The 21,709-nt window shown below is 43.6% G+C and overlaps 1 protein-coding gene and 1 pseudogene across 2 annotated transcripts in view; one reads left to right on the top strand and one right to left on the bottom strand.

Moving 5' to 3' along the window:
* LOC120057944 (general transcription factor IIF subunit 2-like) overlaps positions 1 to 15,122 on the top strand; it is a 41,409-nt gene extending 26,287 nt beyond the window's left edge. For both annotated transcript variants that reach the window (XM_039006426.1, XM_039006424.1), the window contains 4 exons: positions 5,563 to 5,644; positions 12,018 to 12,117; positions 12,290 to 12,433; positions 14,891 to 15,122. In XM_039006426.1, coding sequence (XP_038862354.1) covers positions 5,563 to 5,644; positions 12,018 to 12,117; positions 12,290 to 12,433; positions 14,891 to 15,019 — 455 coding nt within the window. In that variant the 3' untranslated portion in view covers positions 15,020 to 15,122. The remainder of the gene's footprint in view (positions 1 to 5,562; positions 5,645 to 12,017; positions 12,118 to 12,289; positions 12,434 to 14,890) is intronic.
* Positions 15,123 to 17,392: 2,270 nt separating this feature from the next.
* On the bottom strand, positions 17,393 to 21,509 carry LOC120058075 (annotated as a pseudogene).
* Between the last annotated feature and the right edge of the window lie 200 nt (positions 21,510 to 21,709).

The raw sequence follows: 21,709 nt of genomic DNA, 5'->3' as shown, positions 1-21,709 counted from the left end.
AGCTGAAATGTAAACTATGATTTATACCTGAAATATGCAAATTTTTCGAACAAAACATATGCTATACAATAAATATGTTATCAGACTGTCATCTGATGAAGTTGTTTCTTGGTTAGTGGCTATTTATATCTTTATTTGGACGAATTTGTGATAGCTACTGATGGAGTAAAAAACTGATGGAGTAAGAAAAGTGGTGTCTTTTGCTAACGTGGTTAGCTAATAGATTTACATATTGTGTCTTCCCTGTAAAACATTTTAAAAATCGGACATGTTGGCTGGATTCACAAGATGTGTACCTTTCATCTGGTGTCTTGGACTTGTTAATGTGTGAAAGTTAAATATTTAAAAAAATATATCTTTTGAATTTCGCGCCCTGCACTTGAGCTGGATGTTGTCATAAGTGTACCGGTGTCGGGCTGCACCCCAAACAGGTTAACAAAAAATCATATGTCCTATAAAATATATTCACCCCACCCAGTATTGTAATCAAAACTTACCAGAAAGCATGTAGTCCTTGGCTCAGACAGTGTAATAGTGTGGGCTCAATAGCATCTCATTAGTGTGCAAGAGCTTGAGAATCAACTGTACATGTGATGGAAGAGTGCGCTGTGCATGCAGAGGGTTGCAATTCCATTGAATTGGGGATAGTTTAACCAAAATATGCCACAAGACCTAGAATTGCCTTGTGTATCCCACAAAAAAAGGTTCACTGTTATGAACTAACTTTTTGGATGAATTTAAGCAAAATTCCCCAAATTCCCGGGCTTAACTTCCCATGGAAAATTGCCGGGGAAATTTACCGGAAAGTTTCCGACCCTTTGCACCCCTACCCATTAGTGACAGGTGTATAAAATTGAGCACACCGCCATGCAATCTCCATAGAGAAACATTGGCAGTATGATGGCCTTATTGAAGAGCTCAGTGACTTTTAACGTTGCACTGTCATAGGATGCAACCTTTCCAACAAGTCAGTTTCTCAAATTTCTGCTCTGCTAGAGCTGCCCCGGTCAACTGTAAGTGCTGTTATTGTGGAGGGGAAACGTCTAGGAGCGACAACACACAAGCCTAAGATCACCATGCGCAATGCCAAGCATCGGCTGGAGTGGTGTAAAGCTTGCCGCCATTGGACTCTGGAGCAGTGGATAGCGTTCTCTGGAGTGATGAATCACGCTTCACCATCTGGCAGTCGGGCAAGCGAATATGGGTTTGGCGGATGCCAGGAGAACGCTACCTGCCCCAATGCATAGTGCCAACTGTAAAGTTTGGTGGAGAAATATAGGTCTGGGGTTGTTTTTCGTGGTTAGGGCTAGGCCCCTTAGATCCAGTGAAGGGAAATCTTAACGCTACAGCATGCAATGACATTCTAGATGTTTCTGTGCTTCCAACTTTGTAGCAACAGTTTGGGGAAGGACCTTCCTGTTTCAGCATGACAATGCCCTATGCACAAACCAAGGTCTATACAGAAATGGTTTGTCGAGATCTGTGTGGAAGAGCTTGACTGGCCTGCACAGAGCTCTGACCTCAACCCAATCAAACACCTTTTGGGATGAGTTTGAATGCCGACTGAGAGCCAGGCCTAATCGCCCAACATCAGTGCCTGACCTCACTAATGCTCTTGTGGCTGAATGGAAGCAAGTCCCCGCAGCAATGTTCCAACATCTAGTGGAAAGCCTTCCCAGAAGAGTGGAGGCTGTTATTGCAGCAAAGGGGGGACCAACGCCATATTAATTCCCATGATTTTGGATTTTCAACGAGCAGGTGTCCACATACTGTATTACACACTACATGACCAAAAGTAAGTACAGTGTCTCTTTCTACATGGGCTGACTGTGACAAACTGCCTGGACAATGTATACTCATGTCACTCATGGTATCTAAGTGGGGGGGGGGGGGGGGGGTGTTTATTGACAGTTTGGTCCCTGAGGAGAGTGAGAGAGATAAACAGAGGGAGTGCGTGTGTCTTGCAGGTGATGGGCTGTCAGTCGGACAGTGATGTTACTGGACCCCCTCTTCTCTCTTTCTTCATCTATCACACACATACACTCTCCCTTGGGGGCAGAAGTCTAATTGAAGTAAACAGTGACATCGATGTCAGGTTGTGTGTGTATCTAAAAAGGGGGATGTCTTTTCTCTCAGTGTGAAGTCTGTTTGATGGAGCTGTAGTTATACAGAAGGCTCTGGTGTGTGTATGCTGGTGTTCAAAATTAAATTAAACCAAGCAATCACCGCAGAATCCAGGTGTAGAACATTCCCCACACACTCTCGACAGAAAGACAACCTATCCAATAGAATACCACTCTCTGCTGTGGAGGCACAACTTCCATTCACTCACTCCCTTAAATATATGTACCTGTGGACAGTCAGTGTGGCAGTCTGACAAACCTTTCCATTCAGTTAATTGTGTGTGTGTGTGTTTGTGTGTGTGTGTAAATCGGTAACGGTGACATTTTCGACTTAAACTCGTTGAAGAAAGATTTAGCTCAGAGTATCAGAATCAACCAATAGGAAGCGTTATGCAAAAAACTTTTTAATTTTAATTGGGAGGTTCCGAGTTGTCTTGAACGTAGCAAATGAGCCTATGATCCCAGAGTGATGGCTCACCACGGTGACGTCTGTGACACATCGGCGATCAACGAGGCGGCTCGACCGTATCGTGGTGCTTTTTAATCATAATGTGATTAATAGAATCATCCCCGCATTAGAATTGCAAATGAGGCAGTGGAACAGCGGAGAGGGGATGGTGGGTGGGTGGGTGGCCTGCGCTCCTTCCCAGCCCTATCGCACCATCATTACCTGAGATAATTGTTCAACATCATGTCGGAATCTGTTTGATTTCTTTTTCTTTTTAATGAGAGCAGTAATGAGCGCAGTAATGGGGATTCCCATCAGTAAAATCACTGTCTCTATTCATTAAAGATGTTGAGTTATTCATAATGCTGCTGGCCAAGTCAGAGCTGTAACGTTATATCACAAACTGCAGTGAAGCTGGCATAGCAACAGTAGCCTTGAGGAACATAGATGTTGTGTGTGTGGCAGAGGTGGTTAGGTAACCTTGCATTAGGCTCCCTAAGCTAATGCCTGGCCTTTAGCTCAGCAGGCTAACACGGTTTAGGGCTGTACAGACAACCCGGGTTCAAACCCAATTAGTCACATGCGTTCTCTATGTCAAAACACTTTGATGTTGGCTATATTTGAGCAAATATCTCCACTAACGGTGCTGAAAATGTCCTCCGGTGGGTTTGATACAGGTAATGAAGTAAATGAATAACCCCTCACAACAGATTCTTGATAAAGATGTCTTCTCTCTCCCTTCTGAAAGCCCTACCAGGCTGTGGAGAGTTTAGTGGTTCTATAATATTACGTATCCTCATCATATCTAAGTGTCCCTAACACCCCCCCCCCCCCTCCACATGGGAAGTCATTTATAGATCTGGTAGTCACAGGGAGATGGCTTTGGGCATCCAGTCAGCTTACATCTCCTCCACTATTGAGACATGTTTGACTGCTTTTCCAAGGCTGTGTTGTGTAGTAAAAGTGTGGTGTGGATTGTCAATAGGACAAAAACCGCAATGGGGCCAACATTAATGAGCAGGTTCATAAGGTGTTTGTTTTTGACGTAAGGTTAAGGTTAGAGACTACCGTGGTGGTCTGAAAGATTCCTGTACGCAGGCTGATAGTAGTAGTCGATCTAGTCAACAGGTTTCCTCGCAGGTTCTCGCTCTCCTTTCTTTCTTTCTCTCTCCTCTCTGTCTCTCTTCTTTTTTACAGACTTTGTCGCTGTTCTGTCCCCTCAAGGATGAATACTGCAATTTACTAACACATTCCTCCTCCCATAGCCAATTTTCTATCTGAGGGTTTTTGGTAGTCTAGCGTCTATCTGAAATTCACCAGAGGCTTGAGAAATCTGAAGGCTCCTGGAATATTCAGATACAGAGGGAGGTGTCTAGGGAATATCAGTGGGAGTGGGGGGTGAGTGTGTGTGCTTTTTAGATGGAGGGTCCTTAGAGCAGATAAGAGGTTAGAGATGGTGGGAGAAGATGAGTGGGCGGTAGCTTGACCTTCTCACCCTTCTTTCTCCTCTTCTCTCTCTTCCCGTTCTCTTTCCTCCTGTTCCACTCCCTCTTAGCACGACAGCCTTGAGCAACAAATGCTGTGGCCATTCCACCTCTCACTGTGCCCTCTTCCTCCTCCTCTCATTCTGTTCTCTTCTCTTTCTGCTTCCTTCCATCTCTCTCCATCTCTGCATGTGCAGCTTTGCTCTCCTACATACCAGTGTCCCTTGGGACCTGCAAGTTTTATCCTAATTCATTCCACACTAAACAGACATAAACCCTCAACAGTCCCAGTCTTATACAACCCTACAGGAGAAGAGGCATGAGCAGACTGGTGAGAGAGGTATAGAGTAGGGGATAGGTTGAAAAAGTGAACTGGAAGAGAGAGGGAGCCTTGAATGGAGAAAATGAGATCGAGAGGAGATCTACAGTATACTATTCTCTCTCATACGGCCCTGACTCAGATGATCCCAGCCAGTGGCCTGTGAGTGACTAGAGGGGGAGATGGAGGCAGGCTGCTCTGAAGTTGAGAAATGCATTTGTGTGTAAGTGTGTTTATGGAGATGCGCCGACAAGTGTTTCAGCCCTTATCGTGCAATAATTGCACATAATGCATGAAAAAGGTGAGGAATGGATATTAGTGAGCGCGTGAGATCTGTGACATTGGACTGACTGTGACGTGATTTCTCTGGAGCCACCTGGTAAAAGTGCACAGATTTTTAATCGCACCAACAAACGCTAACTGGACATTTTCTCAGTAGAACAAAACCTGATTAGCCAACAAACACAAACGGACACCAACTGGACTTCAGTGGTTGTTGGTTGTTCTTTGGCGTTTGTGGACAGTCTGGACAGAGTCTACTATTTATCTCTGTATGACAGTGTCCCATACAATTGTGTGAACCTATCCCGGCCCCCTTGTTAGACACACACACACAGACACACAATTTTGTTTTGCTATCCTTGTGGGGACCAAAGAATTGATTCCCATCCTAAATCCAATTTTTCTTAACCTAACCGTAACCTTAAGCCTAACCTTAACCCCATACCCTAAAACTATGCCTCCCTATTTGTATGAATTTTCCTTGTTTTACTATCCTTGTGAGGACTTCTGGTACCCACAAGGATAGTTACACACACACACACACACACACACACACACACACACACACAATGACAAAGAAAACGCCAAATAGATGAATCACTACATTTTGAAATGGCAAGCTGTTGATGAGCAGTCCAGTGGCAGTTGGTGGAGATGTGTAGTGTTGGCTGTGGAGTACTCAGCTTGGGTGGTGCCACCTATTTCACCTGTTTCTCTACTGATTCAGTCAAGTGATTCAGTTCAGTCAAATATAATTTGGGCTGCATGTTTAGTACGGTGCTGAAGGATATTAAATAACACTTTTAGGCCTGTTGTATTGAAAGAAAGAATACACTGTGATTTAAAACAGCATTCTGCTATTGATGTGTGTGGGTCCTTAAAGGAAACGTATGGTCTTTGTTTCAGATAAGATCAGTCTGGAGGGCATGGTGGTACAGAGAGCGGAGTGCAGACCAGCCGTCAATGAAAACTATATGAAACTGAAGAAGTGAGTGAAACAAAATTCAATACAATTTCAATATACAGTACCAGTCAAAAGTTTGGACACATCTACTCATTTCAGGGTTTTTATATATTTGTACTATTTTCTACATTGTAGAATAATAGTGAAGACATAACAACTATAAAATAACACACATGGAATCATGTAGTAACCAAAAAGGTGTTAAAACAAATGAAAAATATTTTTACTTTGAGATTCTTCAAAGTAGGCACCCTTTGCCTTGATGACAGCTTTGCACACTCTTGGCATTCTCTCAACCAGCTTCATGAGGTAGTCACCTGGAATGCATTTCAATTAACAGGTGTGCCTTGTTAAAAGTTCATTTGTGGAATTTCTTTCCTTAATGCATTTGAGCCAATCAGTTGTGTTGTGACAAGGTAAGGGTGGTATACAGAAGATGGCCCTATTTGGTAAAAGACCAAGTACATATTATGGCAAGAACAGCTCAAATAAGCAAAGAGAAACAATAGTCCATTATTACTTTAAGACATGAAGGTCAGTCAATCCGTAAAATTTCAAGACCTTTGAAAGTTTCTTCAAGTGCAGTCGCAAAATCCATCAAGCGCTATGATGAAACTGGCTCTCATGAGGACCGCCACAGGAAAAGAAGCCTCAGAGTTACCAGCCTCAGAAATTGCTTCACAGAGTTCAAGTAACAGACACATCTCAACATCAACTGTTCAGAGGAGACTGCGTGAATCAGGCCTTCATGATCGAATTGCTGCAAAGAAACCACTACTAAAGGACACCAATAAGAAGAGGCTTGCTTGGGCCAAGAAACATGAGCAATGGATATTAGACTGGTGGAAATCTGTCCTTTGGTATGATGAGTCCAAATTTGAGATTTTTGGTTCCAACCGCCGTGTCTTTGTGAGATGCAGAGTAGGTGAACAGATGATCTCTGCAAGTGTGGTTCCCACCATGAAGCATGGAGGAGGAGGTGTAGGGGTGCTTTGCTAATGACACTGTCTGTGATTGATTTAGAATTCAAGGCACACCTACAGGTTGTGTAAGGACTTTTTGACCAAGCCGGAGAGTGATGGAGTGCTGCGTCAGCTGACCTGGCCTCCACAATCACCCAATGTCAACCCAATTTGAGATGGTTTGGGATGAGTTGCACCGCAGAGTGAAGGAAAAGCCGTGAACAAGTGCTCAGCATATGTGGGAACTCCTTCAAGACTGTTGTTAAAGCATTCCACGTGAAGCTGGTTGAGAGAATGCCAAGAGTGTGCAAAGCTGTCATCAAGGTAAACGGTGGCTACTTTGAAGAATCTCAAATATATAAAATACATTTTGATTTGTTTAACACTTTTGCTTACTACATGATTTCATATATGTTATTTCATAGTTATGTCTTCACTATTGTTTTACAATGTAGAAAATAGTAAAAAAAATAAAGAAAAACCCTTGAATGAGAATGTGTGTCCAAACTTTTGACTGGTACTGTAATTAGGTGACAGTAAAATAAAGCATCACCAATAGGCTATTTCTCCTGGCTTCATTTCTGAGTGAGATTAAATGTGGGAGAAACAGTAGCCATAGCGAACTCCAAGAGAATATCTAATAATGGTGTATAACCGTTCTCAATTCAGTTTTATGGTAGCAGAGGTTGGCAGGGATTGCTATAGCAACTGTTCCTTGTGTGCTATGGCAACTATTCTCTCTCCTGTGTGCAATTTTTTTTTTTTTTTTTTTTTTTTTATGTATTAGGGGGTAGATCAGCTTTAATATTGCAGATAGAGTGTAGCTTCCATCAATGTAATTGTCTGCATCATTTCCAATCCTCCATATTTATTTATATATATAATAGTTATTTATTTATATATATATTTTTGCAGTACCAGGCAAAAGTTTGGACACCTACTCATTCAATTGTTTTTCTTTATTTTCACGATGTTCTACATTGTAGAATAATAGTTAAGACATCAACTATAAAATAACACATATGGAATCATGTAGTAACCAAAAAAGTGTTTAACAAATGAGATTCTTCAAAGTAGCCACCCTTTGCCTTGATGACAGCTGTGCACAGTCTTGGCATTCTCTCAACCAGCTTCATGAGGAATGCTTTTCCAACAGTCTTTCCCACATATGCTGAGCACTTGTTGGCTGCTTTTCCTTCACTCCACGGTCCAACTCATCCTAAACCATCTCAAATGGGTTAAGGTCGAGTGATTGTGGAGGCCAGGACATCTGATGCAGCAATCCATCACTCTCCTTCTTGGTCAAATGGCCCTTACACAGCCTGGAGGTATTTTGGGTCATTGTCCTATTGAAAAACAAATGATAGTCCCACTAAGCGCAAACCAGATGGGATGGCGTATCACTGCAGAATGCTGTGGTAACTATGCTGGTTAAGTGTGCCTTGAATTCTAAACAAATCACAGACGGTGTTACTGTAACGGATGTGAAATGGCTAGCTAGTTAGCGGGTACGCGCTACTAGCGTTTCAATCAGTTACGTCACTTGCTCTGAAACCTAGAAGTAGTGTTGCACCTTGCTCTGCAAGGGCCGTGGCTTTTGTGGAGCGATGGGTAACGACGCTTCGTGGGTGACTGTTGTTGATGTGTGCAGAGGGTCCCTGGTTCGCGCCCGTGTCGGGGCGAGGGGACGGTTTAAAGTTATACTGTTACATTACCATTAAAGCACCCCCACACATCACACCACCTCCGCCATGCTTCACGGTAGGAACCACACATGCGGAGATCATCCGTTCACCTACTCTGCGTCTCACAAAGACACACGATTGGAACCAAAAATCTCAAATTTGGACTCATCAGACCAAAGGACAGATTTCCACTGGTCTAATGTACATGGCTGAGAGTTTCTTGGCCCAAGCAAGTCTCTAATTGTTATTGGTGTCCTTTAGTAGTGGTTTCTTTGCAGCAATTCAACCATGAAGGCCTGATTCACGCAGTCTCCTCTGAACAGTTGATGTTGAGATCTGTCTGTTACTTGATCTCTGTGAAGCATTTATTTTGGGCTGCAATTTCTGAGGCTGGTAACTCTAATGTAACTCTGGGTCTTCCTTTCCTGTGACGGTCTTCATGAGAGCCAGTTTCATCATAGCGCTTGATGGATTTTGCGACTGCACTTGAAGACACTTTCAAAGTTCTTGAAATGTTACGGATTGACTAACCTTAATGTCTTAAAGTAATGATGGACTGTTTATTTTTGCTTATTTGAGCTGTTTTTGTCATAATATGGACTTGTTTTTTTACCAAATAGGGCCATCTTCTGTATAGCAGGCCTACCTTGTCACAACTCAACTGATGGACTCAAATGCATTATTTCAGGTTTTTACTTTTTATAAATTAGCAAAAAAAAAAAAAAAAAATGTTTTATGGATTATTGTGTGTAGATTGATGAGGGGGGGGGAAACATTTAATCAATTTTAGAATAAGTCTAATGTAACAAAATGTGGGAAAAGTCAAGTGGTCTGATTACTTTCCGAAGGCACTGTATATATAAATTATTATAAAAATATATATTTTCCTTTATTATTTTCCCCTAACCCTACCCTAATTGGAGTAAACTAATGGACAACAACTCTTAAGCTTATACATACCATATACATTTTACAGACACAATGTATTTTACAGTTATGTTTTGTTTGTTTTTAATACCATCCTTCAGCTACCCTCAACCCCTTCCATCTATCTCCGAAGACCATCCAGTTTGATTTCTATTTGCCATATATTTTTAACTGTGCTGTCTCACAAAAGTTCTGAACCTATATACATTTTATGGACACAGTATATTTTACAATAGTTATCTTGTTGTTTTTATTCCCACCCTTCAGCTCAACCCCTCCCATCTATCTCTTAACACCATCCAGTTTGTATTTCTATTTGCCATATATTTTTCAACTGTGCTGTGATGTTTCACAAATGTTCTGAACCTTTCTATTCTTATAGTTTCTACAGATTGTAAATTAAAGATAACATTTTTGCTAAGAGTATTATTATTATTATTGATCGATTGACTATGACTTTTCAAATCACCCAGCAGTGCAATTTGCAGTTCGCTCCAGGTAAATGTTGCAATTCTTCAGCCATTCCTGGACCTGTGACCAAAAAAAAGCTACATATGGACAGCACCAAAACAAATTATTTTAAGGATTGTCTCTTCGCAGCAAAATCTGCAGAGCTGGGATGGTTGTATCCCCCATATACAGTTCAAGTCGGAAGTTTAGATACACTTAGGTTGGAGTCCTTAAAACTCGTTTTTCAACTCCACAAATTTCTTGTTAACAAACTATAGTTTTGGCAAGTCGGTTAGGACATCTACTTTGTGCATGACATAAGTAATTTTTCCAACAATTGTTTACAGACAGATTATTTCATTTATAATGCACTGTATCACAATTCCAGTGGGTCAGAAGTTGACAAACACTAAGTTGACTGTGCCTTTAAACAGCTTGGAAAATTCCAGAAAATGTAATGGCTTTAGAAGCTTCTGGTAGGCTAATTGGCATCATTTGAGTCAGTTGGAGGTGTACCTGTGGATGTATTTCAAGGCCTAACTTCAAACTCAGTGCCTCTTTGCTTGACATCATGGGAAAATCAAAAGAAATCAGCCAAGAACTCAGAAAAAAATTCTAGTCATCCACAACATTGGTTCATCATTGGGAGCAATTTCCAAACGCCTGAAGGTACCACGTTCATCTGTACAAACAATAGTACACAAGTATAAACACCATGGGACCACGCAGCCGTCATACCGCTCAGGAAGGTCTGTCTCCTAGAGAAGAAAAGTGCAAATTAATCCCAGAACAACAGCAAAGGACCTTGTGAAGATGCCGGAGGAAACAGGTACAAAAGTATCTATATCCACAGTAAAACGAGTCCTATATCGACATAACCTGAAAGGCTGCTCCGCAAGGAAGAAGCCACTGCTCCAAAACCGCCATAAAAAAGCCAGACTACGGTTTGCAACTGCACATGGGGACGAAGATTGTACTTTTTGGAGAAATGTCCTCTGGTCTGATGAAACAAAAATAGAACTGTTTGGCCATAATGACCATTATGTTTGGAGGGAAAAGGGGGAGGCTTGCAAGCCGAAGAACACCATCCCAACTGTGAAGCATGGTGGTTTCAGCATCATGTTGTGGGGGTGCTTTGCTACAGGAGGGACTGGTGCACTTCACAAAATAGATGGCATCATGAGGAAAGGAAAATTATGTGGATATATTGAAGCAACATCTCAAGACATCAGTCAGGAAGTTAAAGCTTGGACGCAAATGGGTCTTCCAAATGGACAATGACCCCAAGCATACTTCCAAAGTTGTGGCAAAATGGCTTAAGGACAACAAAGTCAAGGTATTGGAGTGGCCATCACAAAGCCCTGACCTCAATTCTATAGAAAATTTGTGGGCAGAACTGAAAAAGCGTGTGCGAGCAAGGAGGCCTACAAACCTGACTCAGTTACACTAGCTCTGTCAGGAGGAATGGGCCAAAATTCACCCAACTTATTGTGGGAAGCTTGTGGAAGGCTACCCGAAACTTTGGCCTAAGTTAAAGAATTTAAAGGCAACGCTACCAAATACTAATTGAGTGTATGTAAACTTCTGACCCACTGGGAATGTGATGAAAGAAATAAAATCTGAAATAAATCATTCTCTCTACTATTATTCTGACATTTCACATTCTTAAAATAAAGTGGTGACCCTAACTGACCTAAGACAGGGAATTTTTACTAGGATTAAAGGTCAGGAATTGTGAAATTGAGTTTAAATGTATTTTGCTAAGGTGTATGTAAACTTCCGACATCAACTGTATATACATTCTATTGGTTGCAAGAATTTTTTATAATCATTTAAATTGAAATATTCTACTTTTTGAGATCAGTGTCATTTTGCGTATCAGTTCATAAACCATGTGGCATGGAATTGGTACATCAAAAATCTCGTCCTAACTATTTTGCCATCTATATGGCACAGCTGTAAAAAAAAAAAAAAAAAAAAATAGTTCCTTTATATTAAACTGATATACCGACAAGTTCTTTACTTTTCCCCCTTTAACTTGCTTCTTCCATTTTTGCGGTAATGGTGCAATTAGTTGATTGTAATTTTGGGTAGAGCCTCTCCCTGTGTGTTTGAGCACATGCATGTCTGCCTTGGTGTCTGTATGTGCACAGCAGTGCCAGTACTGTACATTATACTAAATGGCTATATGCGTTCTTCAACCATTGTACAGCATAGTGGATGCTATTGTTCTGCCTTTTGTTCTATTCACTGCTCTGCCCACTGGGTTGCTTCTCTCAATGAGACCCTATATCTTCATTCATTTTAATCATTTCTCAGGTTCTCTCAAACAGTTCTGTGACAGTGTTCTAGAATGTATTCTCCTCTCCTCAGATTACAGATTGAGGTGTCTACCAAGCCCCAGCGTCTGACCGAGCAGATGGACAGGGCTGTCACCAACAACTTCAAGCCTGTAGCCAACCATGTTGCTAACGTAAGAACACTACCATATCACATGTTAAAATCAGTGTGTGTCTGCTTGCATGCTCCTGAAGGTTCCATATCTTTGTAGTGTTTAATCAATACACATTTGGAACTGTAACGTGCACTTCTACCATGCTCCCTCCTTGTCCCTGTGTGGGTTTTCCGTGGGTTGTTTTGTGTAGGTGGAGTATGAGAAGAAGAAGAAGGCTGAAGGTAGGATGGTGAGGGCAGACAGACAGCAGGTGATGGACATGCTCTTCTCCGCCTTTGAGAAACACCAGTACTACAACATCAAAGACCTGGTGGAGGTCACCAAGCAACCTGTGGTTAGTCACACACAAACAGCAACCTGTTCACTGTCCTGCCTGATTTCATTACCATAAGTGAGTATGCGCTGCGAGCGGTTCTGCTCAGCCTTCCAAGATAGATTAGACTCCACTACTGTAACCCTCTCTCTCCAGGATCGATTACGCTCCACCACTGTAACCCTCTCTCTCCAGGATCGATTACGCTCCACCACTGTAACCCTCTCTCTCCAGGATCGATTACGCTCCACCACTGTAACCCTCTCTCTCCAGGATCGATTACGCTCCACCACTGTAACCCTCTCTCTCCAGGATCGATTACGCTCCACCACTGTAACCCTCTCTCTCCAAGATCGATTACGCTCCACCACTGTAACCCTCTCTCTCCAAGATCGATTACGCTCCACCACTGTAACCCTCTCTCTCCAGGATAGATTACGCTCCACCACTGTAACCCTCTCTCTCCAGGATCGATTACGCTCCACCACTGTAACCCTCTCTCTCCAGGATCGATTACGCTCCACCACTTTAACCCTCTCTCTCCAAGATCGATTACGCTCCACCACTGTAACCCTCTCTCTCCAGGATCGATTACGCTCCACCACTGTAACCCTCTCTCTCCAGGATCGATTACGCTCCACCACTGTAACCCTCTCTCTCCAGGATCGATTAAGCTCCACCACTGTAACCCTCTCTCTCCAGGATCGATTACGCTCCACCACTGTAACCCTCTCTCTCCAGGATCGATTACGCTCCACCACTGTAACCCTCTCTCTCCAGGATCGATTACGCTCCACCACTGTAACCCTCTCTCTCCAGGATCGATTACGCTCCACCACTGTAACCCTCTCTCTCCAGGATCGATTACGCTCCACCACTGTAACCCTCTCTCTCCAGGATCGATTACGCTCCACCACTGTAACCCTCTCTCTCCAGGATCGATTACGCTCCACCACTGTAACCATCTCTCTCCAGGATCGATTACGCTCCACCACTGTAACCCTCTCTCTCCAGGATCGATTACGCTCCACCACTGTAACCCTCTCTCTCCAGGATCGATTACGCTCCACCACTGTAACCCTCTCTCTCCAGGATCGATTACGCTCCACCACTGTAACCCTCTCTCTCCAGGATCGATTACGCTCCACCACTGTAACCCTCTCTCTCCAGGATCGATTACGCTCCACCACTGTAACCCTCTCTCTCCAGGATCGATTACGCTCCACCACTGTAACCCTCTCTCTCCAGGATCGATTACGCTCCACCACTGTAACCCTCTCTCTCCAGGATCGATTACGCTCCACCACTGTAACCCTCTCTCTCCAGGATCGATTACGCTCCACCACTGTAACCCTCTCTCTCCAGGATCGATTACGCTCCACCACTGTAACCCTCTCTCTCCAGGATCGATTACGCTCCACCACTGTAACCCTCTCTCTCCAGGATCGATTACGCTCCACCACTGTAACCCTCTCTCTCCAGGATCGATTACGCTCCACCACTGTAACCCTCTCTCTCCAAGATCGATTACGCTCCACCACTGTAACCCTCTCTCTCCAGGATAGATTACGCTCCACCACTGTAACCCTCTCCCTCCAGGATCGATTACGCTCCACCACTGTAACCCTCTCCCTCCAAGATCGATTACGCTCCACCACTGTAACCCTCTCCCTCCAAGATCGATTACGCTCCACCACTGTAACCCTCTCTCTCCAGGATCGATTACGCTCCACCACTGTAACCCTCTCTCTCCAGGATCGATTACGCTCCACCACTGTAACCCTCTCTCTCCAGGATCGATTACGCTCCACCACTGTAACCCTCTCTCTCCAGGATCGATTACGCTCCACCACTGTAACCCTCTCTCTCCAGGATCGATTACGCTCCACCACTGTAACCCTCTCTCTCCAGGATCGATTACGCTCCACCACTGTAACCCTCTCTCTCCAGGATCGATTACGCTCCACCACTGTAACCCTCTCTCTCCAAGATCGATTACGCTCCACCACTGTAACCCTCTCTCTCCAGGATCGATTACGCTCCACCACTGTAACCCTCTCTCTCCAGGATCGATTACGCTCCACCACTGTAACCCTCTCTCTCCAGGATCGATTACGCTCCACCACTGTAACCTTCTCCAGGGAGAACAGCATGTCAGAGTGAACTATAGTAACCTGAGGCCTGATTAGTCATACCGTAATAAGTTGAACAGAATCAGAACACATACTGTAGACCTGTATCTGGAGGAATGTCAACCATTACCCACTATTGACATCTGGTGGACATTATCAACTACAACAAATGGCTTTTGACACTAAGAATAACAGGTAGACTTGCCTCACTGGTAGATGCTTCTAGTTTTCAGAGTAAGGGTGCAGGCTGTAGCTGTGTGAAAATGGGTACTGTAGAAAGAGCCTCTCTCCTATAGACATATATAAAGGAGATTCTGAGAGATGTTTGTCTGTGTGTTTCCTGTAGACCTACTTGAAGGAGATTCTGAGGGAGATAGGAGTGTACAACGCTAAAGGGACGCACAAGAGTACATGGGAACTGAAGCCAGAGTACCGCCACTACCAGGGAGGAGAGGAGGAGATAAAGAGTGACTAGCCCAGAACAGAGCACCCTGTCTGGGATACAGACATTGACCTGGGGGCCTACCATCACGGAAGTCTTTGTTCTTTTGTCTTTCACTTCATATAAAACTGCTACCCAAAACTACATGATCACAAAGGGTCTAGCCTTTATCAGCTGTTGGTAGGATGGTGTGTGGGGATCTTGCACTATGAACCAGACTGTGTGAAACACTTGCCTTAAAGCAACACTCTTTTGGATGGGTTCTTTTCTATGTCGTTTGGTGCAGCTTATAGAAATTGTAATATTTTTTTTCTTCACTACTTACAGACGCTGAAACTTTGCACTATCATTTGTAAATCATTTATAAAATAATGTAACTACCGGTTTCGGAATATTTGACATTTTCTTTCAATGAATGTGACAGAACAAGCTTTTGAGGGAAACTACACACAGATACATGCATACAAATGAGTGGATTTGGACATTTCAGCCACACCCGTTGCTGACAGGTGTATGAAGTGGAACACACAATCTCCATACAATCTCCACTGACAAACATTGACAGTAGAATGGCCTTATTGAAGAGCTCTGACTTTTTTTTAACGTGGCACCGTCATAGGATGCCACCTTTCCAACAAGTCAGTTTGTCCAATTTCTGCCCTGCTAGAGCGGACCCAGTCAATTGTTAAGTACTGTTATTGCGAAGTGGATACATCTAGGAGCAGCAACGGCTTAGCCGCGAAGTGATAGGTCACATAAGCTCACAGAACAGGACTGCTGAGTGCTGAAGTGTGCAACGCGTAAAAATCGTCTGTCCTCGGTTGCAACGCTCACTACAGAGTTCCATACTGCCTCTGGAAGCAACTTCAGCTCAAGAACTGTTCATCGAGAGCTTCATGAAATGGGCTTCCATGGCCAAGCAGCTGCACACAAGCCTAAGATCACCATGCGGAATACCAAGCGTCGGCTGGACTGGTGTAAAGCTAGCCGCCATTGGACTCTGGAGCAGTGGAAATGCGTTCTCTGGAGTGATGAATCACGCTTCACCATCTGGCAGTCCGACGGACGAATCTGGGTTTGGTGGATGCTAGAACGCTACCTGCCCCAGTGCATAGTGCCAACTGTAAAGTTTGGTGGAGGAGGAATAATGGTCTGGGGCTGTTTTTCATGGTTTGGACTAGGTCCCTTAGTTCCAGTGAAGGGAAATCTTAACGCTATAGTATACAATGACATTCTATACGATTCTCTGCTTCCAACTTTGTGGCAACAGTTTGGGGAAGGCCCTTTCCTGTTTCAGCATGACAATGCCTTATGTGCACAAAGCGAGGTCCATACAGAAATGGTTTGTCGAGATTGGTGTGGAAGAACTTGACTGGCCTGCACAGAGCTCTGACCTCAACCCCATTGAACACCTTTAGGATGAATTGGAACGCTGACTGCGAGTCAGGCCTATTTGCCCAACATCAGTGCCTGGCTGCAATAATGCTTGTGGCTGAATGGAAGCAAGTCCCTACAGCAATGTTCCAACATCTAGTGGAAAGCCTTCCCAGAAGAGTGGGGTCTGTTATAGCAGCAAAGGGGGACCAACTCTTTATTAATGCCCATGATTTTGGAATGAGATGTTCAACGAGCAGGTGTCCACATTTTTTGGTCATGTAGTGTATTTATTCAAGAAAAAGGCCAATGGTGTAACATCAAAAGATATTTGATGAATCTAATGACTGTTGCATCTACATTTTCTGACAAAATAACACTACATTTGTGTAGGTTTTATCCAGTGTTTTATTTTTTACAACTCAAATCAGGAAGTCCTAAGCTATCCCACTACTTTTAGTAAGGGTGTCACATCTAATGTAACTGTAAACCAAGCAAATGGAGGCCTGAGAGTTAATCAACAATAATAACTAATTAATGAATAACCAATAAGTGGACTGAAACATTGTCTTCGCAAAGTTTAAAAAATCATCCCGCAGCAAACTGTGTGACATATAGAATGTCCCAGATAGAAATGTAACATATTGTGTATTCTGCATGACAGAGGCATATCTGCTCTACTCTATACATTTCTATCTGAATGTTCTGATTGGTATATTCAGGAAGTACCTGTTAACAGAACACTGCAATACTCAAAGTTGAACACCATAATCAATAAGTTCAATACCGTAACACTGTCACAGTACCCCTTCTGTCAACCCCATAGACATGACTTGGTTTGGGCATCATACAATACTTCCATTCCAAACGTAATGCAGGGTTGTCGTCTGGTTGGTCCCTGGTCGTGGGTCAGGTGAGATGCAGCAGCTAATAGAAACAAAGTTCTGAGACCTGAGTATTACTATGAAAGAGAGGAAGAAGGACAGTGGTTATAACACAAGTAGACTGGTTATAACAAGTGTTATTATTACACTAGTAGACTGACCTAAAGGGTCTCGCGCATTTCTCCATCTCCAGGCCATCTTTGAAGGGAGTGATGCCGTCCTTACGGATGTCCAGCAGACCAACCATACAATCTGGGTTCATAGACTCACCTGTAAAATAAAAAACTACAGTGGGAGGGAGGATGGAGAGTGAGGTGGGAGCAGGAGGGTAGAGTGAGGTGGGAGCAGGAGGGTAGAGTGAGGGGTGAAGAGTGAGGTGGGAGCAGGAGGGTAGAGTGAGGGGTGGAGAGTGAGGTGGGAGCAGGAGGGGAGAGTGAGGTGGGAGCAGGAGGGTAGAGTGAGGGGTGGAGAGTGAGGTGGGAGCAGGAGGGTAGAGTGAGGGGTGGAGAGTGAGGTGGGAGCAGGAGGCTAGAGTGAGGGGTGGAGAGTGAGGTGGGAGCAGGAGGGTAGAGTGAGGGGTGGAGAGATTGGGGAAACAGAAACAAGAAGATAAACACATGTGTGAAAGAGAATCGGCGTAATGAATACACCCCAGGTTCTCCTCAAGTCTAGGAATACCCAGCAAGCTCGGTTAGAACATGTGTAATTGACTGGGCTATTAGGCAGTAGTAGATGTAGTTGGTTACCTGGTAGTTCTTCATCTTGCCCATGATCATCTTGATCTCCTCCTGAGCTCCAGTCATGAAGGGCTTCACTCCATCTGGGTTGTTCTCCTCCAGCTTAGCCTTGATCATGTGCACACACACACACCTTAAACTTTATTTCATTTCAAATAGTGACTTCTAAAAATGTACAATTACAGCTTTGCAGGGTGCAAAGGGGGACTGATAGGGCTAACCTAACATCACACATACACCCCTTACTAACACACTCACACCTTCATGTAGTCCTTGATATATCCCTTGTATGAGTCCTTGGGGAAGGATGTCTCTTGCAGTTTGTGGTTGAGGACGATGTCCACTCCACTGACCGTGCTGGACTCACAGACGTCAGCCTGCACTTCTGCCGACGCATTCGCCCCCAGCAAAGAGTCATCAATGTTCTACTGACCATCTGAAGGGAGGACAGGGAGGACCGGAGGAAGATAGGGGGTGAGGGAAGGGAGGAGAGTGAGTGCTGAGTCACTCAGTGGTTGGGTCTCAATACTGTCAAACACCTTATTGTGGCCTCCCGAGTGGCACAGTGGTCTAAGGTCTAGTTGCTAGCTGTGCCACTAGAGATCCTGGTTTGAGTCCAGGGTCTCTCGCAGCCGGCCGCGACCCATGGGGCGGCGTACAATTGGCCCAGCGTCGTCCAGGCTAGAGGAGGGTTTGGCCGACAAGGATGTCCTTGTTCCATCTCACTCTAGCGACTCCTGTGGCGGGCCGGGCGCATGCACCCTGACATGGTCGCCAGGTGTACAGTGTTTCCTCCAACACATTGGTGTGGCTGACTTTTGGGTTAAGCGGGCATTGTGTCAAGAAGCAGTGCGGCTTGGTAGGGTCGTGTTTCGGAGGGCGCATGGCTCTCGACCGTCACCTCTCCCGAGTCCGTACGGGAGTTGCAGCGATGAGACAAGACTGTAACTACCAATTGGATACCACGAAATTGGGGAGAAAAAGTATAATAATAAAACACCTTATTATACTTCAAGACCATCTGATAGGACTAGTCTTCATAAACTCTGTTTTAGTGCAAAGCTATGAGACGATACCCAACTTAATTACTGGCTCCAAATCCTGATACACCTCATCTGTCAGCCCCAAAACTCATAGAGCAGATACCTGCATTTAGACACATCCTTTCCCTGAACTTCGAATAAGGTCCCATTTGGTGATTCTTTGATCTTGTAAATGTCTGAACATTTCATCCCCTGCAATAAAAACAGAAATAATTGAAACCACATTAATAGTTCAAAGTTACATTTGGTTTGCCTCAGACCCTGTACAAACTTTCCCCAGGCTAGGGCCAAGCCCTGCTGCCGCTGGCTAACATAGCTGAGCTTGCTCACTATTTGTTAGATTGCTGACAGACAGGCTACAGATGCTGCTGTGGTACTAGCAAGAGCTGCTAGATTTACAAAGCTAACATAACTGGATTAGAAGCATACCATTAAACTAATAGTATGTGTGCAAATGACCTGTGGGTGGAAAGTCGACTGTACAGTGATTGAGTGTTTTGGTGTTAGTTGACAGTGCCTTTTGACAGCGTGCACATGGAAAGCAGCTGCAGACTGGCTACTGAACAAGCTAATATCCACATACCGGTATGCCTTGTACCGTTAGCTGCACCTGTTTAGTTTATTATAGGACGTGCACAACCTAGCTCATAGCCTTCACAATAAGTAAATATTCACCTGTTGTTACATTACCAAACCAAATGGGTCCCCTTTATTAAAAGTGTAGACCTTACAGTGAAATGCTTACTTACAAACCCTTAACCAACAATGCAGTTAAGAAAAAATAAGTGTTAATGTATTTACTAAATAAACTGATGTAAACAAATAAATCAACTTGTAGAAAAAGGAGGAAGGGAAGCGCTGCTAAGGTACACAATAGTAGATTTTGGGAGACAGAAGGTGCTCTTTGATAAAAGTGTGAATTAGTCATCTTTTTGATGAATGAATAAATAAATAAAAATGAAAAAAATAAAATAGAAAAATGTAAAATAACTAAAGAGCAACAATAAAATAACAGTAACGAGGCTATATACATGGTGTACCGGTACAGAGTCAATGTGCGGGGGCAAAGGTTGGTCGAGGTAATTGAGGTAATATGTACAGTGGTGGAAAAAGTACCCAATTGTCATACTTGAGTAAAAGTATAGATACCTTAATAGAAAGTTACTCACAAAAGTGAGTCACCCATTAAAATTCTACTTGAGGAAAAGTATTTCGTTTTAAATATACTTAAGTATCAAAACTAAATGTGATTGCTAAAATATACTTAAGTATCAAAAGTAAAAGTATTAATCGTTTAAAATTCCTTATATTAAGCAAAGCGGACGGGCCCATTTTCTTGTTTAAGAAATGTACGGCTAGCCAGGGGCACACTCCAACACTGACAATATTTACAAAAGATGCATTTGTGTATAGTGAGTCAGCTAGCCCAGAAGCAGTGGGGATGACTGAGTGTTATCTTGATTAGTGCGTCAATTGGACAATTTTCCTGTTCTGCTAAACATTCAAAATGTAACGAGTACTTTTGGTGTCAAGAAAAATATATGGAGTAAAGGTACAATATTTTCTTTAGGAATGTAGTGAAGTATAAGTTGTCAAATATAAATAGTAAAGTACAGACACCCCAAAAAACTAAAGTAGTACTTTACACCACTGAATATGTACATGTAGGTAGAGGTAAAGTGACTATGCATAGATAATAAACAGAGAGTAGCAGCAGTGTAAAAATGGGGGGTGGGGTGGGGACAATGCAAATAGTACGGGTAGCCATTTGGTTAGTTGTTCAGGAGCCTTATGGCTTGGGGGTAAAGCTGTTAAGAAGCCTTTTGGACTTAGACTTGGCGCTCCGGTACCGCTTGCCGTGCAGTAGCAGAGAGAACAGTCTATGACTAGGGTGGCTGGAGTCTTTGACAATTTTTAGGGCCTTCCTCTGACACCGCCTAGTATAGAGGTCCTGGATGGTAGGAAGCTTGGCCCCAGGGATGTACTGGGCCGTACGCACTAAGTAGTGCCTTGCGGTCGGAGGCCGAGCAGTTGCCATACCAGGCGGTGATGCAACCAGTCAGGATGCTCTCTGGTGCAGCTGTATAACTTTTTGAGGATCTGAGGACCAATGGCAAATCTTTTCAGTCTCCTGAGGGAGAATAGGCGTTGTCGTGCTCTCTCTAGTGTGTTTGGACCACGACATTTCGCTGATGGAACTTGAAGCTCTCAACCTGCTCCACTACAGCCCCTCGGCACTCCTTTTCCTGTAGTCAGCTTGTGTATTAGTGTAAAATAGGTTATGGTAAAATCATACACAACTGAGGTTACGTGTGGGACTGTGCAAGGCCTTTGCCTTTGGTTTCACAGCACTGGGAACCATGAAAGACCCCGTCAGTTAATTCTGAATACAGATACCATGATACAGCATCATTTCAAGGAAAGACATTCATTGGCATTCGATATATTCGTTCATACCAGTGATGATGTCCTTGTAGATGATCATTTTGTCGGTTTGAAGTTTGGAATCCAACACACACGGAGTCCCCCCTACGAAACTGATTCAATTTTATCAGAAAATAGCCTCACGTGTCCTGTGCGGTCTTCTGTGCTGTTTGGTGATGATCTCATTTATATTTGTGCCCTCTGGCGGAGAGAAATATATCTACAGAACAATAAATGCATTTCAATGATTCAAATTGTAGA

Source organism: Salvelinus namaycush, chromosome 13 (genome assembly GCF_016432855.1).
Source record: "Salvelinus namaycush isolate Seneca chromosome 13, SaNama_1.0, whole genome shotgun sequence".
In the NCBI taxonomy this organism is placed as follows: Eukaryota; Metazoa; Chordata; class Actinopteri; order Salmoniformes; family Salmonidae; genus Salvelinus; species Salvelinus namaycush.
Note: the sequence above shows the minus strand (reverse complement) of the source record. Positions and strands in the feature narration are given on the sequence as shown.